The sequence below is a fragment of the Vigna unguiculata genome, chromosome 3 (genome assembly GCF_037176805.1).
Source record: "Vigna unguiculata cultivar grain cowpea cultivar isolate G323 ecotype 2 chromosome 3, ASM3717680v1, whole genome shotgun sequence".
Classification (NCBI taxonomy): domain Eukaryota; kingdom Viridiplantae; phylum Streptophyta; class Magnoliopsida; order Fabales; family Fabaceae; genus Vigna; species Vigna unguiculata.
Genome location: NC_140794.1, coordinates 70,279,448 through 70,293,239, shown reverse-complemented (window position 1 = coordinate 70,293,239; position 13,792 = coordinate 70,279,448). Strand labels below are relative to the sequence as shown.

The following is a 13,792-nucleotide window of genomic DNA, read 5'->3' as shown; positions in this document are numbered from 1 at the left end:
TTTAATAATGACTATTGAATGAAGATTGAAAATAAGCTCAGTTAAATTACTAAAAATTTAATCTAACCATTTAATATTTAAAATAATTTTAATGTAATTACATCTGATGTGATGGACAATTAAATATTTTAAAAAATAAGTCTAGTTAGGTGGGGCTTTATAAAAAAAGTATAAATAGAGAGGGAAGAGTCATATATCAGCAGATCCAATATCCAATTCAACGTACTGGTTAAGGAAAGAAAACGCAAGGCAAGGGAAAATGGGAGACAACAAGTCTTCTACCAGCAAGGTCCATTTCATACTACCCATCTCATCATCATGCCTCATTCATTCTACTAACATCTCTTTTATGTTTCATGTCCGCTAAAGGCTCACCCACCCAATCCTCCTTCACTTACATGGCACCGAAAATTGAACTCCCATGGAAATGCTTCATCCGAAATCTCCTTATGTTTCAAAGATATTGTTCATCTGGTAAGGTTATTCATGTAACAATCTTTAAAAAAGATCGCACCATAACCCTTCATTCTGCATACCATTAACTCCTCCTTACTGCTTATCTCACTCCCAACACTTTTTTTTTTCAACTTCAATTTACTGTTAATCATACTCAACTTCTCTCAAATATTTATGAAATGTTGATATCTCGTGCAATCATACCCTATAGGGTAATTTAAATCTCAAGGACTCTGTTCTTGATTTCTGTTTTAGGACAAGACAGTTCAATGTCAACTCCCCTTTCATATACTTTGATGCTCTGCAATATTATCCCTATTGGGTATATGATATATCAACTCTATCGTTTTTTTTTTCCCACCTATGCTTGCATAATATTTAAAAATTAGGAGCATCAGGAATTTGACGAGGCTATTCTTTGATTTGGTAGGCTCCAATTGGCTATCGCTTATGGCGTTATTGTCGGGAAGAAGCTGCCAAAGGAAGGGTAATCTTATTTTGTCTATAAATTTCTATCATATATCGATTAGAGCTATGAAGAATCCATCTGATTATTTTTCTCTGACTGTTTTCTGCGTTTCTTTGATGTTTCTATCTTTCTTGCACAGATTGGAATGATTGATCCTTTTGCCAAGCGTAGCGTGACATTTGGTCATGGTGTTCCTTTGGGAGGTATAGGGTAAGTCTTTTTTTTTATTTTTTTATGAAGCTAGTATGCAAAAACATTACTATACTGACAACAATCCCATGTAGCCTCCCATTTTAGCCAGTAACAATCATATGCAGTATCTCTACCTAAATGTTTTAAATAAATAACGAAACAATACAAACAAAAGTGGGGGGCCATGCCAAAACCCCTGGAAAAACCGGTCTCTGAAGAAATCACGAGAAACCATAGAAGGAATCCCAACCCACCAAAAACTACCCAAGTTTCTAATACCACGTGATGCAAGCAAATATTCACATTTATTTCCTTTTCTATGAATATGAGCTATTGGGTAAGTCTTCAATCTTGAATTAAGTAACATTTCTCCTCCATGTGCTCCAGCCAAAAGATATACACAAGATTAAATTAACCATCCTTCTGATATGATCCTTTTAATGTTGCCTTCAACTAATTAGGTTATGAATTTTGGTTTGAAATATTGCAGTTGTAGTGTAAAACATGTGCATATTGTGCGTGGAAAATGTGTTATCTTTTATTGGCTTGATATTACCACAGGTGCCAATTGGATTTATGTTTAAAATGTTAGGTATATTTTTATTTCTAATTATATCAATGATATAATAAGTTATAATCACATTACATTTGTCAAAATACACACACTCACACACGAATCATCTTGATAATATCTAGAGTGTGCTTTTGGGAAAAAAACTATTCTCCCTATTTAGGCCTTGCTCATTAAATAGTAATTTAGTAACTGTACAAGGGAGAAATTGTAGGGCCACGTTACTGAAATGTACAGCATATTTATGGGGAAATAACTCAGGCTACTAAAATAATACAGTGATAAAATGGTAAAAATCATTTAATGATATGTGACAACCTGAATATTATGATGTTAACAGCATCATTATTATCCAATTTATATTAGCTTGAGAACATTTTGGATAATTTATGTAAATAATATGCATATATATATATATATATATATATATATATATATATATATATATTTTGACAAACTGATGTCCAGAGCTGGAAGTATTGGAAGAAGTTTCAGAGGTGAATTTCAGCGTTGGCAACTATTCCCTGTAGTATGTGAAGAGACACCAGTTTTAGCAAATCAGTTTTCTGTAAGTTTTGCTCAGTCTCCTTGATCAGGAAGATACCTTTTTACTTTCTTTTAAACATTTCTAGAAATCCTAGCAGTCTGACACTGTCTGTATTCCCTTGAAATTTGAAATTTGATATTCAATATTCAGGACCTTAGATATAGTGATACCAGAATTTGCATGTCAATATAACAATGTGATGTTTATTCACACTGTGATGAGCAAACCAATGTCCAATCTTTTTTACTAGTTCAGTAAATTGAATTGTTTATCAACAATGCACATTATAGTTATAATGTAGGCTTTGATATCATAATGTTTTGTGAGTAACATCTATGTGTATCTCTCCCGTTTCTTATTTACCTTTCACACTACTTTTTTATTTTTTCCGTAAATCTTTTTAAGTAGATTTTTCTTCATAATGGAAGAAATAAGCATTAGTTTGTGTCTTGGGAGGTGGTTCTGTTCCCATTTGAGCATAATAATTACATAAATACCACGTCTTAAAGGATAAACTATAAAGGAAAAGTTTGATCAGTGTTTTTATATGATAGGTCTCCTCACATCAAAGGCCTTAATGCTTGAAATGTGGATAAAAAAGAACATGTGCATAACTACCTGATGCCGACACTAAACAGTTGTCTCCAATCTGCACTGAACATAACGACAAAACTTGGGGTTGTAATTAAGGATTAGGTGTTATACCATTTTGGTTAACCTGGTTGCTTATATAGTGTCAATTAACTGGTTACCCTTAAATCCTAGAATTTCATCTGTATATTTACATTTCTAGCCTGGAATGTGGTTATGAACAAGTTAAACTCAAGTTTCTGGATCAGTATTTGTTGAAGTTCAAGTATCTCTTACAAATTATTTTATATCTTATATTTTCTTTACTTCATCCTGAAAATAATATTATCTTTTCCGACATAAGAAAAAGATTGTTGTCTCAGGTTTTTGTTTCACGTCCAAGTGGTGAAAAATATTCTAGTGTACTTTGCCCTGCGAAGCAAGAGATAAGAAAGTAAGTCTTTGTAGATGGCTTGTAACTTAACTGTCTCTGATTTATTATTTTGAATGGCAGATTTAAATTCTTTGAATATAATTTAAAAAATTATGCATGAACTTCATTCAGACAAAATCCAGTGTCAGGGATTGAATCATGGGATTGGAACATAAATGGAAACAGATCCACATATCATGCATTGTACCCAAGGGCTTGGACGATTTATGAGGGTAAACTGGGCTAGTTGGCATAGTTTCAATTCCATTATAGTACTCTGTATCTCTCTCGTCTATCAACTCTTCTGTTCAAATGCAGAACCTGACCCAGCTTTGAGGATAATTTGTCATCAGATTTCACCTGTTATACCTCATAATTACAAGGAGAGTAGCTTTCCTGTAACAGTTTTCACTTTCACGGTAGGCAAGGATGACTTCCATATAACTTTTGGTTGGACTTTTATGCTTCTAAAGTTAATAATAAGCAGACAATTTTATTTTATGCAGCTGAAAAATTTAGGGAATATGTCAGCAGATGTTACCTTGCTTTTCACATGGACAGTAAGTGATACTTTTATGTTGCCCATTACTGTTACCATCTGTTGGTTTTTAGTACTCTATTCTTTTGTTGGGGGCACTGAGTGCAAACAAATTGCTGTGTGCTTCAGAATTCTGTTGGAGGAATTTCTGAATTTACTGGTGACCACTTTAATTCCAAGAAAATGTAAGAAAATAGTCAGTTGGTTTGCTTTCTTTACACAGATGATCCAATTTGTTTCAACCCCCCAAAGGTCATCAATAGTTTATTCTAATATTCACAATACATATTATCTTCTGATATAGGTTGAATGATGGGGTTCATGCCGTGCTTCTACATCATAAGTATAGCTTGCTATTCTCTTTTTCAGCAAAAGATGAAAAGGAAAACATTTAGTTTTGGTCAAATAAATGTTATTGTGGTATGTTTAACATACAGGACGGCAAATGATAGATCTCCAGTCACATTTGCAATTGCAGCAGAAGAGACTGAATATGTTCATATCTCAGAGTGTCCTGTCTTTGTTGTATCCGGCTCTTATAATGGTATCTCGGCTAAGGACATGTGGCATGAAGTTAAACAGGTCAGAGATCTACTTTCGAATGTATTTTTTTGAAATATTTTTGTTTTTTGATGTTTTATTTTCCTTCATGCTGTTCTGTAACAGATAAAGCTAATCATTGTGCTGTAAGAATTTCTTAAAGCAATTATTTGGAGTTTCCTTTGCTTTTGGACGTCTGAATTTATTGTTCTCTATTCTGACAATTATCAATACTGGAATCTCTTTGAACATAATTCTTAAAGGATATTTCAAGCTTAAATAATCACTTCTTGGGTCTTATTTGTTAATTTTCCTTGCCTCCTATTCATTCATAGGATTGGCTGTTGTAACTATGGATTTACAATTGAAGTATGCATTTGATGCAAACCTGTATAAAGTTTAAAGACTGTTAAAGAAACTAAAATCATATTACTGCTTAGTCATGGTTGAACTGATTAAATTAAATGAATATAATACGATGCTGATAGTATCTCTCCTTTCTGCTTAGCTTGATCTTTTCCTGTATTCAGAGTGATAATGGAATTTATCTATGCTTTGTTCCCTCAAGAAACATTAATGATGAAATTTGAGAACTTCTTCTCTAGTTGTTGATTACCGATGCTCATTCAAAATGGTACAACTTAGATGATATTAAACTTGCTCTCATCCGTATGCACGCTACATAACATTGCACTAAATTGCATTATGGTACCATTTTCTTTTCAGCATGGGTCGTTTGACCATCTGAATTTTGCTGAAACTGCTACGCCTTCAGAACCAGGATCATCTATTGGAGCAGCCATCGCAGCCACTGTGACTGTTCCATCTAATGCTCAGCGAATTGTGACATTTTCATTGGCATGGGACTGCCCAGAAGTCAAATTTCCCGAAGGAAGGACATATTTCAGGTGGGTGGTACTAAGGTAGAAAACTTGTATGATGATATCTTTGTTCTAAGGAGTATGACAAATGAACTCATCACCATGGACATTTTCCAAACCCATTCCAATTTTGATGGGAAATCTCAATGTTGACGTGATACGGATATGTATATGGGTAATAACCAATTTTTGAAATTGGGTATGAGGAGGGGATGTGTATGTACATATCCATGTCCCTTACCCTATCTCATCCTCATAATTGTGTCCGTTTTAAATTTCTAAAACACCTTTAAGTTTTTAGGTAATTTAGAAAACTTGTATTAACTTTTCTTTGGTCATTAATTTCGTAACTTATTTCCAGAGCAAACATTTAATCATTTTTTATTTTTTTCTATGACTATTTGACCTTTATCCAATATTTCTATAACTATTTATACAATTATATTTTCTTTTTATATTTGACGTTGCAAAAAAAATATGTGTATCCTTTTAACATTGAATATTTGATAATATCACGTTTTCTTTGTTATATTTTTCATTTTTTGTAAAAAATATTTAATTAATCTTTGAAACTATAAAGAGGTGGGTATAGGCTATGGGTATATCCGTCCCCTGATGGAGATGAGGATGGAAGAAAATTTTCATATCAGATAAGTATGAATTGTTATGAATTGTTACCTGGCAGATGGGGTGAGTGAGGTCGTCAAACCCACACCTGACCTGCCATGTTGTCATCCTATTTCTAAAGATACACAACATAACTAAAAAATTTGGTTTGCAGGCGTTATACTAAATTTTATGGTACTCATGGAGACGCTGCTGCAGATATTGCACATGATGCTATTATTGGTAATATTCCTTGCCGAACTCCATTAAATATTATGGTTGGAAGGTGGGGATTGCATCTAAATTTGATGCCCTTAATGATTATATGTATAGTTAGATTTCTGGCAAGCTAGATTATGGATATGGTTTTTCTTAATTTAGATGTGGACATTACTTTTGTTGCAAAACCCCATGCATGAGTCATATCTCATCCGTGATTGTTAATACCATAAATTACTAATTGAAATTCTATAAATTTGTTCCATAGAACATTGCCAATGGGAGACCCAGATTGATGATTGGCAAAGACCAATACTGGAGGACAAGAGACTACCTGAATGGTAATATTCAATTCTTTATTCTCAAACCCGCTCCTATAATCAAAATCTGACGTTTTCAGAGTTCTGTGCAGGTACCCAACTACCCTTTTGAATGAACTTTACTATTTGAATTCTGGGGGGACAATTTGGACAGGTATGTTTGGCTTATAAACTTTTTTTTTATTTTTTTATTTCAGCTAATAAGTCTGGTCTATTTTCCTTTGGAAGTCCTGCAATCCCTGCATGCATGATAGTGTGTTGCCACTGTCAATTTGTCATTGTTTTTTTCTTTTCTCTTTCGCAGATGGTTCACTTCCTATAAATAGCTTAGTTAACAACACAGGAGAAAGAAAATTTTCTTTGGATGGACACATATCTCGTTTAAAGAATACCAATAATTTATCACATCAAAATGATACTGCTATCAACATTCTTGAAATGTTTGGCTCAGTAGCTGAGCAAGTCCACTCTCCACCTGCATCAAAGTCTGCATACGGAGTACATCTGCTCCAAGAAGGGGAAGAAAACATTGGTCAGTTTCTTTATCTTGAAGGCATTGAGTATAAAATGTGGAATACCTACGATGTCCACTTTTACGCTTCTTTTTCACTAGTCATGCTATTCCCAAAACTTGAACTCAGCATCCAAAGAGACGTTGCTGCAGCAGTACTGATGCATGACCCTAGTAAGATGAAACTTCTAGTTGATGGCCAATGGGTACCTAGAAAAGTTCTTGGTGCTGTTCCTCATGATATTGGACTCAATGATCCATGGTTTGAAGTAAATGGCTATAATCTTTATAACACAGATAGGTGGAAAGACTTGAATCCAAAATTTGTTCTTCAGATTTATAGGGATGTAGTTGTCACTGGTGACAAGAAGTTTGCACAAGCTGTGTGGCCTGCTGTTTATATTGCAATTGCTTATATGGAACAATTTGACAAGGATGGTGATGGAATGATTGAGAATGAAGGCTTCCCTGACCAAACTTATGACACATGGTCTGTGTCTGGTGTGAGTGCGTATAGTGGTGGACTGTGGGTAGCAGCACTTCAGGCAGCATCGGCACTGGCACATGAAGTTGGTGACAAGGGTTCTGAAGATTACTTTTGGCTGAAGTTTCAGAAGGCAAAGGCTGTATATGAAAAGTTATGGAATGGTTCTTACTTCAATTATGATAGCAGTGGTGGGAGTACGAGTTCATCCATTCAAGCTGATCAATTAGCTGGTCAATGGTCAGTATTTTGTCTTTTGGAAACTATTTGGTAGCCTTAGTACTTCCTAGTGGCTCTATGGTGCAGTGATCCATTAAAACTTTAACTAGAGACCAAGTACCTTACTAATTTTTTGCATGGGTTTTCATTGTGACATTTAGCTTTGTGGTACCTATAATTACCATGTAAGTTTGTGTCATATAGAGTGGGTGTAAAACCAACTTATTTCTTTAAGAATTCATTGAGATTTTTTCATCTAATTTAAAATTTAAAGAGCTTTGCACCCACTTTATGTCACACAAGCTTACATATTAAGCCCATTATAAATCCTTGCGGTGTTGACTTAAATAAAGCCAACTAGCCTATTAGAAGAGTTGATTTAAAGGTAAAGGAAGAGCAAGAAAAATTTGGAGTGAAATCATTAAAAAGGATTCATGTCTAATTGGTCTCCCTAAAATTTTGAATTTTGATAGAGTACAATGGCATGATTTGGTCGGTGTTGCCAACCCCACTTAGGCTGTTGTCAGTTGTCACAAGCAAAGCATCTGAAACTAAACTTTATAAGAAAATGCAAGCATCTGAACTATGCCATAGTTCTCTAAACAGTTTAAATTTTGCAGTTTTCCTCAGTTATAACGGACATTCAGATTCACGCTGCTAATATTAAAATGCAATTCAAACTGTTTATTTCTTGCTTTGCAGGTATGCTAGAGCATGTGGTCTTTCGCCTATTGTTGATGAAAAGAGAAGCAGAAGCGCGCTTCAAATGGTTTACGATTACAATGTTATGAAAGTACAGGATGGGAGGCGCGGTGCTGTAAATGGGATGTTACCTGATGGAAAGATTGACATGTCTACAATGCAATCTCGGGAAATATGGTCAGGCGTCACATATGCCTTAGCTGCAACAATGATCCAACAAAATATGATTGACATGGCATTTCAAACTGCTGGTGGAGTATACGAAACTGCATGGTCTGACAATGGACTCGGGTAAAGATATTATATTCTGTTCTTTTAGTGGTACTTGTGAAAGTTACAGACTGAAGTTTATATGAAGTTGCATCTAGATAATTACCAGCAGAAATCAACAGAAAAATAAGGAGAAGTAATTGACTGTATTATAGAATAAGGCCTGATGAATGGGGTTCAGGACTAAGTATGACGGGTACACCCAACAGAATGTGGACAAGATAGAAAAGTACGACTCTAGTTATTCTAGAGCCTAGTATGTCACAAGGATCCAGATTCCAGTTCATACCTCTTGTTCTTCCTCCTCGATCTTTATTTCCCCATTTTAGCACTTCCCTTCCTAACTCACTTGCATGGGATGCATTCCCAACACTGCTATCAGAATAGTCTTCTTATTTCTTCCTTCAGTGTCTTGATTAGGTGTATTGCACATTTATCTCCTCCTTATGCACATGCTTTATTGTGGGCCTTTTTTTTCTGCCATACCATTTCCTTTCCCATCAAGAATTACCTTGTCACCAAGGTGGAACCCTGTGAACTGCCGTCGTTAGTCAGTCAAGGTTTCCACATTAACTTTCACACTTCTATTTTAATAAAAGTAGGTGTGCAATCCCAACCAGGTTGCACCTCAACCTGTATTTGCAACACACCAAAGTATCAGAGAAATAAAACAAACAAGGAGAGCGGGGGACCAAACCAAACAGGATACAACTTAAGAAAATCTAGTTTGATAGGCCAAAATGTTCTCTAAATTTGTCTTGCCTAACATAAGATGGAATATGATACCACCAAACTCAATCTTGAAGATAGATCTCTTATGCAACAAGTCAATAAGCACAACTATTTCCCTTTCTAAAAATTTGTGAAGCCCTAAAATACATATGCTTAATGGGCTCAAGAAAATTTCTCTCTAGACAATTATTACCTTTGGTGATGGCCAAGACTGTATGATATGGGAAAACACCACGATCGTATGCTCTTATTGGGACACTCATACAAGCACATAAAAAACAATTTATAGATCATGACTTGGACTAAAAACGTAAGCTGTCAATGTGACAACCATTCTCTGTATGGATGTTGGTTAGTAACAAACAACCAACTGAGGATCTTTTGCACGGTTTCCATGTTTTAGTCGGTATGAAGAAATTGTTGATCATATCTTTTTCACTTCCCTTTTTCTGCCATATTGTAGAATTGGCTTTGCCATATATTATCAAGATTCCTATTGATCACTCTTCTCTCTTGGATCTATTTGGTCTGTTATAAATAGAAAATGGATCAGATCAGGACCATTATCCGAGCTCCTAACAAAATATGATTTGGCAGAAATAAATTGACGCTAGACATTGGTAGGATAAGTTATCACTGAATGTAAGAATAGAATTTCTGTAAATGCTAATCTTGCAGCTGATGGCATGAATAACAATATTGAGGAATTTTGATAAAATGACATTTCACAATCTAACAGCAAAAGGGCAGTGAAAAAAAAAATACACGATTAACAGTTTAATCGGGATGACTACATATGGAAACTAGTGTGAACCCTTTTTGCTAATGAAAGATCATCTTTCCCATCTCATACAGTCTGGCTTTGTCCAAAAGTTGATCTTCTAATTGCCATATAAATCTATAAGGAACTTCCTCAATGTTGATTTTATCTCCAAATAGAACAAATTCATGAAACCGAGGGTTATTTTAAGGGGAGACATGATCAAATTCATGCAAAAGATCAAGACACTGTTTCCAATTCAAAGCCTTGAGCCTTAAAATAACAAGTGTGTGGGTCTTTTTACAAATATATTGTTTATCTTGCACAATTTTATCCAATGTGGAACTTCCAAATCACTTGAATCCTTAACAAAGACGTAGACCATTATGGATTATTTGTTACAGCGTAGTATAGTTTATGTGGATGTTTGCACTGTGGCTAACTATCACATGAATAAAAGTGGCCATGTTTTCATATTGAGGCACGATGGTATCCTTTGCGTTGCCGTTTTGAATTACTGACTAACTCATGCCAATATATAATATTCGCTAGCTTGTTCTTATGGATCTTTAAGACTTTATAGATATGCATATTTTTTCATGTATTTGTATTGTTAATAGTAGCTAATTAATGTCTTTTACTTGATCAACAGTTATTCATTCCAAACTCCTGAAGCGTGGACCAATAAAGATGAATATAGATCTTTATCTTACATGCGCCCTTTAGCCATATGGGCAATGCAATGGGAATTATCAAGAACAAAGCACGCTCAATATGAGAATATATCGGATATAAAAGAAGAAGATATTATGTCCAAATATCATGATGGTTACTCGAAAGTTGCTCGCCTTCTAAAGGTGAAGGAGGAGACAGATTCTAGAAGTCTATTTCAGCTTATATATGATTTTACTTGCAAGAGGATGTGGGCATAGACATTCATTTTTTTGATATATATATATATATATATATATATATATATATATATATATATATATATATATATATATATATACCCACAATATCCACACTTTTATTATGTGGAATGAAAAGTTAAAATGTATTTAATGTTTTGAAAATAACGAAAGCATTCAACGTGTTTTATATTTATGGTTAAATTAGTCTTATAATCCAACATGTCTAGAAATGATTTTTTTTCTATTAAAATTTTTAATGGAATTTTTATTAAACTTTTGTGATCTCTCAAAATTTTAAAACTTTTCACAATTGAGTTATTGCAACTAGATGTGTTAACTATATAATGTGACAATTGATGTGTTAAGTATATGAAAATAACGAAAAGTTTTATATTTATGGTTAAATTAGTCTTATAGTCCCAATTTTTGTTGAAATAGTTCAAGTAGAGGTTCTCTTTGTTTTTTTTTTCTCAATGGATTTTTTTTTTTAAAAATCAATACAATTAGGTTCTTTTTGATATTAATGGTGTTAAATACATGTGACTTAGTAATAATTTTTTTCATTGATTATGGGTTGATTTTCTGATAAATTTGAGAACTTTTAATGGATTTTTTATTGAAATTTTGTGATCAATTGAGTTCTCAATATTTTAAAACTTTTTACAAGTGAGTTCCTTCCATTAGATGTCTTAACTATATGATGTGACAATTATTTTTGTCATTCTGCATGTTTTCACATAATATTTCATTACAATAGATTATAATGAGATGTTCCTCAAAACTTTATTGTATTTAACAAAAGGGATAAATATGTTTTTGGTCCTTCAACTTTTAGTGAAAATTAGAATTAATCTCTCTTGGAAACTTTAAACCAATTTTGTCTCTCAACTTTGTAGATGTGTGCATTTAGTCCCTTTAACCAATTTGACGTTTTAAACACATTTCATTATAGTATTTTGTATATATCGTTTGACACATGTTCACTTCAATGTTAGTTGAAAAACGTGTTTGAAACGTCAAATAAACTTAGAAAAATTTGGTTTAAGAAACTAAATTCATGCATTTATAAAGAGAAGAGACTAAATTGGTTAAGGTTTCCAAAAGACTAATTCCAATTTTCACTAAAAGTTAAAGAACCAAAAACATATTTAACCCTTAAAAAATGTTATTAAATTTAATTGAAATTGTAAATTATAAAATTTAAAAAAGTTATAAAATATATATATATATATATATATAACTATAAAATTATGAAATATAAAAGTATAAAATTATTACATTCAAAATTATAAAATTTACAGATTACAAAATTATAAGGTCATAAAATTAAAGTTACGAAATTATGAAACTATAAATATATGAACTTATAAAATTAGATAATTATAAAACTATAAAATTAGAAAATTATGAATTATATTTTAAAAGAATTTATATTTTATAATTATATAATTATGTAATATTATAAATAATTTTATAATTATAGAATTTTGTATTTATATACTTTTATACTTTTATAATTATATATTTTTATAATTATATAATTACATATTTTTATAAGATAATTGGATTACTTTTAGCGTATGGTTGAATTAAGTAATGCACTTATTATTTTATTTGTAAAAAAGTTAGGTTTAGATGTTTTTAGTTTCTAAAAAATAAGTATGTTTTTATTTCAGTCATTATATTTCTTTTAACTTTTAAAATTTAAAATTATTCCTTTTAGTGCTTATAAATAAAGCATGTCAATTCTTAATTTATATCTTCAAAAAAAAAACATCATATTATATTAATCTTTCCAAAATTTAAAATAACTTACTGATATTCATTTTGGGAAATTTATAAAATATTTTAGAGGAATAACTTACTCATAACATACATAAACATTAATCATTGTTGCTTAGGATGAAGGTCATTTCATTAGACTCGTAAACCCTTAACAATACTTATTATAATAAAAGTATAACTAGCGAAAATACATGTGTGAGTATTTCCATTTTTTTATTTTTATAAGAATTTAAGTTAAGATGAATAATATTTACTTTTGAAATATATATAATAAATTTTAAAAGTTATTAAATAGAATAATTGTTAAAAAAAGTTTTTTCAAATAATAGTCAAAATAAAAGAGATTTCAAAAAAAAAACAGTTAAAGATAAACTAATTATAAAATAATTAATTTTTAAAATAATAATAAAGGATAAAATTAGAAAATAAAAAATGGACACAAAAGAGATAATCTTCTTTATATATTGAATGGAACACAAGAGTGGACAGAAAAGTCGGTCAAAACTAATTATATTTCTCTATGTATATATACACAATGTTCCCTTAAAACAATGTAGCATTTAGATTTTTTTTTTCAAGTATATAAATTATTTTCTTGACAGACTTAAATATATACAGTACAAATCATACTTTAATTTACAAAAATTATAATTTAATAGAAAAAAAAATTGATGCATGTGTTTGAATTTTTTTTTTTCATACTTTTAAATCAACATCAATTTGAATCGTGGAAATATGTGAAATAAAAAAATATAAGTTAAAAAATTATTAAAGTAAAAAAAACTAAACTATTTATAATAAAAATTAAATATTAAAGTAAAAAAAATAATAAAAATTAAATAGTATTGTTTTATTGTTTATTTTTAAAAAATTGAATTTCTATCGGTTAACTGCTCACTAATTGAATTATGTATTTTATTTTCTCATTTTTCTTCAATGACCTCTTATCCTAAACACCGCGCACACTCAATTTTTTAATTCAATCACCACCATTGAGACAATGATCGTGAGTTTCTCATCCCCGTCACTACTATATAAGGTCATGCCCATTGGCAACTAAGGGGAGCTATGGC

General features: G+C 31.7%; 1 protein-coding gene across 3 annotated transcripts; it reads left to right on the top strand.

Moving 5' to 3' along the window:
* Positions 1-204: 204 nt before the first annotated feature.
* Positions 205-11,121, top strand: LOC114178471 (Beta-glucosidase, GBA2 type family protein). Of its 3 annotated transcripts, XM_028064397.2 has the most exons (19): positions 205-289; positions 370-474; positions 887-943; positions 1,065-1,135; positions 2,157-2,256; positions 3,189-3,259; positions 3,371-3,471; positions 3,557-3,657; positions 3,745-3,798; positions 3,906-3,961; positions 4,081-4,119; positions 4,214-4,358; positions 5,043-5,224; positions 5,979-6,046; positions 6,291-6,363; positions 6,435-6,496; positions 6,647-7,577; positions 8,259-8,549; positions 10,673-11,121. In XM_028064397.2, the coding sequence occupies exons 1-19, from the start codon at positions 260-262 to the stop codon at positions 10,950-10,952; spliced, it is 2,817 nt and encodes a 938-aa protein (XP_027920198.2). In that variant the 5' UTR covers positions 205-259; the 3' UTR covers positions 10,953-11,121. The 3 variants fall into 3 exon arrangements, with proteins under 3 accessions (XP_027920198.2, XP_027920199.2, XP_085527582.1); XM_028064398.2 differs by lacking the exons at positions 205-289; positions 370-474; positions 2,157-2,256 and having other exon boundaries at positions 3,382-3,471; XM_085671456.1 differs by lacking the exons at positions 205-289; positions 370-474; positions 887-943; positions 1,065-1,135 and having other exon boundaries at positions 2,214-2,256; positions 3,382-3,471.
* Positions 11,122-13,792: the final 2,671 nt, after the last annotated feature.